General features: G+C 33.3%; 1 protein-coding gene across 1 annotated transcript in view; it reads left to right on the top strand.

Moving 5' to 3' along the window:
- The window catches only part of UAP1 (UDP-N-acetylglucosamine pyrophosphorylase 1), a 47,721-nt gene that overhangs the window by 18,063 nt on the left and 26,665 nt on the right, over positions 1-2,993 (top strand). The window contains exon 3 of the mRNA XM_011996132.1: positions 1,114-1,302. Coding sequence (XP_011851522.1) covers positions 1,114-1,302 — 189 coding nt within the window. The remainder of the gene's footprint in view (positions 1-1,113; positions 1,303-2,993) is intronic.

Below are 2,993 nucleotides of genomic sequence, written 5' to 3'. Positions count from 1 at the left end.
GTGCCTAGCCATATAGCAAATATTTTCTATATACTGCAATGTTCATGGCTACATTATTTATTATAGTAAAAACTTGAAACCATACGCTATTTAATAAATGAGAGGTTAAATTAAGTTTATAAATAGCATTAATTCTTAAATAGCATTAAAATAATTGGTGGCATTAAATGAAAAACATTATTTCAGTAGGTTAAGTAAGAGAATGCAAAATGAAAAACTGCATACAGTCTATGATTAGGGCCACTGCTTTGCACAGTTCCAGATAGTGCGTACACATCGTGGTTTGTTAATGGGACCCACTAGAATGGGACAGTGTATTGCCTGTGTAGCCACATTCAGTGACCTTGAGTACAACGTCAATCTATAAAAATAGACCTACTGACAGATTTATATTTATGTGAATCTGTACTTGGAGGAAAGGCTGAAAAGAAATTAATGGTATTAACAGTGGTGCTCTCTAGATGTAGGCTTTTATTTCATCTTAATTCTTTTGGTTAATGGAAGAGTTACTATTCTTAGCTGTATTTTGTGAAATTGTCTAATTTTTCATCACTTAAGCTATGGCTAAGGTTGTTATTGGACAAAGTACATTAAAGCAGCATTATAAATAGATGGAGAAAGAAGAGGCTTTATTTATATCTAGTTTAAATCACCTTAGGCCTTCTTATCAGTCTATTTTTTTAACACATGATTTGATATAAAATACTTACATATTTTTATTTTTGACATGGGTGAAATTGTTAACGTCAGAGTTATAAATACAGAGCTAACTTATATCATACAAATGTTAATAAAGCTTGATATGAAATAATCATTGCCTGATAAAGGATTTTATATCATACAATATATTACTAAAAGGGGCTGAGTTAAAAAGAAAGATATGGTTTTTGGGGTTGCCTGATCTTACATTGATAGTGTTATTCTCTGGATACTTAATGCTAAGTAACCTTCAAAATCCTATAGTTTAATTTTTTTGACACCTGATTCCTTCCTTATGGATATTCACTTTTCTTGCCTTTGTAAAGTGAATTTTGGTTTTTAGGGATCTTGACCCTAGTTTGGAAACAATCTTTGTGTTGCCTTTATAATGGATTTTGATGTGCTACTAATGAGCTATTTTGTTTTCCAGATGGGAATGGTGGTCTTTATCGGGCACTTGCAGCCCAGAATATTGTGGAGGATATGGAGCAAAGGGGCATTTGGAGCATTCATGTCTATTGTGTTGACAACATATTAGTAAAAGTGGCAGACCCACGGTTCATTGGATTTTGCATTCAGAAAGGAGCAGACTGTGGAGCAAAGGTAATGCCTTTCTCAACTATGGTGAGGCTTTTGATGGTCTTTCTCTGTCATATATGCATTCCAGAATTCAAACCAAGTTTATTAGAGTGATTTGAATATTTTAGAACCATTTATCTCTCTAAGGTAACTAAACGGTCCCACACCTACTTTTTTCCTTAAATTGGCAAGACTTGATTCTAGAAGTAATGTTTTATACTTATCAATCACAGGTAAGAGTTTAAAGTATGTGAGGAGGATTTGTAAGTACTTGGGAAAGTGGTCATCACTAGACCTGGATTGGATTCATTAATACCAAATTGTGTTCAATCAGATTAACCCAGCTTTTTTCCTGTGACAAAGTTATTGGAGTAGGAAAGGAAAATGTGGTAGAAATAACAGATTTAGACTTCCTAAGTCAGGTGACAAGGTATCTGATGATGTTCTTTCAAATAATTTGGAAATAGGTAAGTTGGGCATAAGGACAATTAAAGAGACGAATACTTGCTTGAATGACCACACACAGACTGATACTAAGTTGGAGGGAGGTTTGTAATGATATGTAATGATTCTGTTCTTGGCATAGTACTTTTCAACATGTTTTTAGTTGTATAGATGATATGTCTTTATGGTAGCAAAAAAATATGTATTATAGCTAGAAATAGACAGCAAACATGCAAACCTTTAAAAACACTTTGGAAGACTTAAAAATATTGATATAAACATTACTAGAAGTCTGTAAAGGTATCCATTCTCATCAAAAACAGTATAATACAATCCCAGTCAAAATCACAGTGAGACTATTTTGGGGACACTTGACAGAATGATTGCAAAGTTTAGAATAAACATGTAAAGGTGGCCAGGAAAATGTTGAAAAAGGATGAAGATAAGCGTGGAAAGGGGGCCAAAGACAATATATCAAGCATTAAAAGGAATTGTAAATTAAAAGAGTGTGGTACTAGAACCAGAATAGAATGACAGATTAATGAAAATAATGTAGGTCAATCAGAAACACATCTGTGTATGTATAAGAAGAACACATTTTATAAAATATGGCATTTCAAATCAGTGGAGGAAATTAATGAAAGAATTGGCTAACAATAAAGTAAGATCTCTGTCAAAGTTGATACAAATATCAATTTTAGGTGAATTACAGTTAAGTATTTTAAAATGAAGCCATAAAGGTATTAGAAGAAAATTAGAATAATTTTACAATTGTGATGCAAAGGGAAGACCTTTCTACCAAAAGCAGTAACTATATAGACTTCTGACAAAAACAAATTAGATTTCAAATTATTTTGAAATATCTGTATTTAAAAAGAAGATCTGCCAAAGAAGTGATTTCTCTCAAAGTTAATCTAGAAATTTTATGCAAAGTCACATCTGAAGCTGAAATCTTAAATTTACTGATACAAGTTTTGAAAGATTAAGCTGATGGACCTAATAAGCCTCCTCTGGACTCTGAAAATAAGAGTTGGTTTAGTTCATTTATTTAAGACTACTGTATACCCTGTGAGTATCTGAACTGTTTTTTTTTTTTTTTTTTCCGAGCCACAGACTCACTGTGTCATCCAGGCTGGAGTGCAGTGGCAGGATCTCGGCTCACTGCAACCTCTACCTCCTGGGTTCAAGTGATTCTCCTGCCTCACCCTCCCCAGTAGCTGGGATTATAGGCACACGCCTTCCACTTGGTGTCACTCTTTTTTTTTTTTTTT

The sequence above is a fragment of the Mandrillus leucophaeus genome, unplaced genomic scaffold (assembly GCF_000951045.1).
Source record: "Mandrillus leucophaeus isolate KB7577 unplaced genomic scaffold, Mleu.le_1.0 Scaffold502, whole genome shotgun sequence".
NCBI lineage: Eukaryota > Metazoa > Chordata > Mammalia > Primates > Cercopithecidae > Mandrillus > Mandrillus leucophaeus.
Note: the sequence above shows the minus strand (reverse complement) of the source record. Positions and strands in the feature narration are given on the sequence as shown.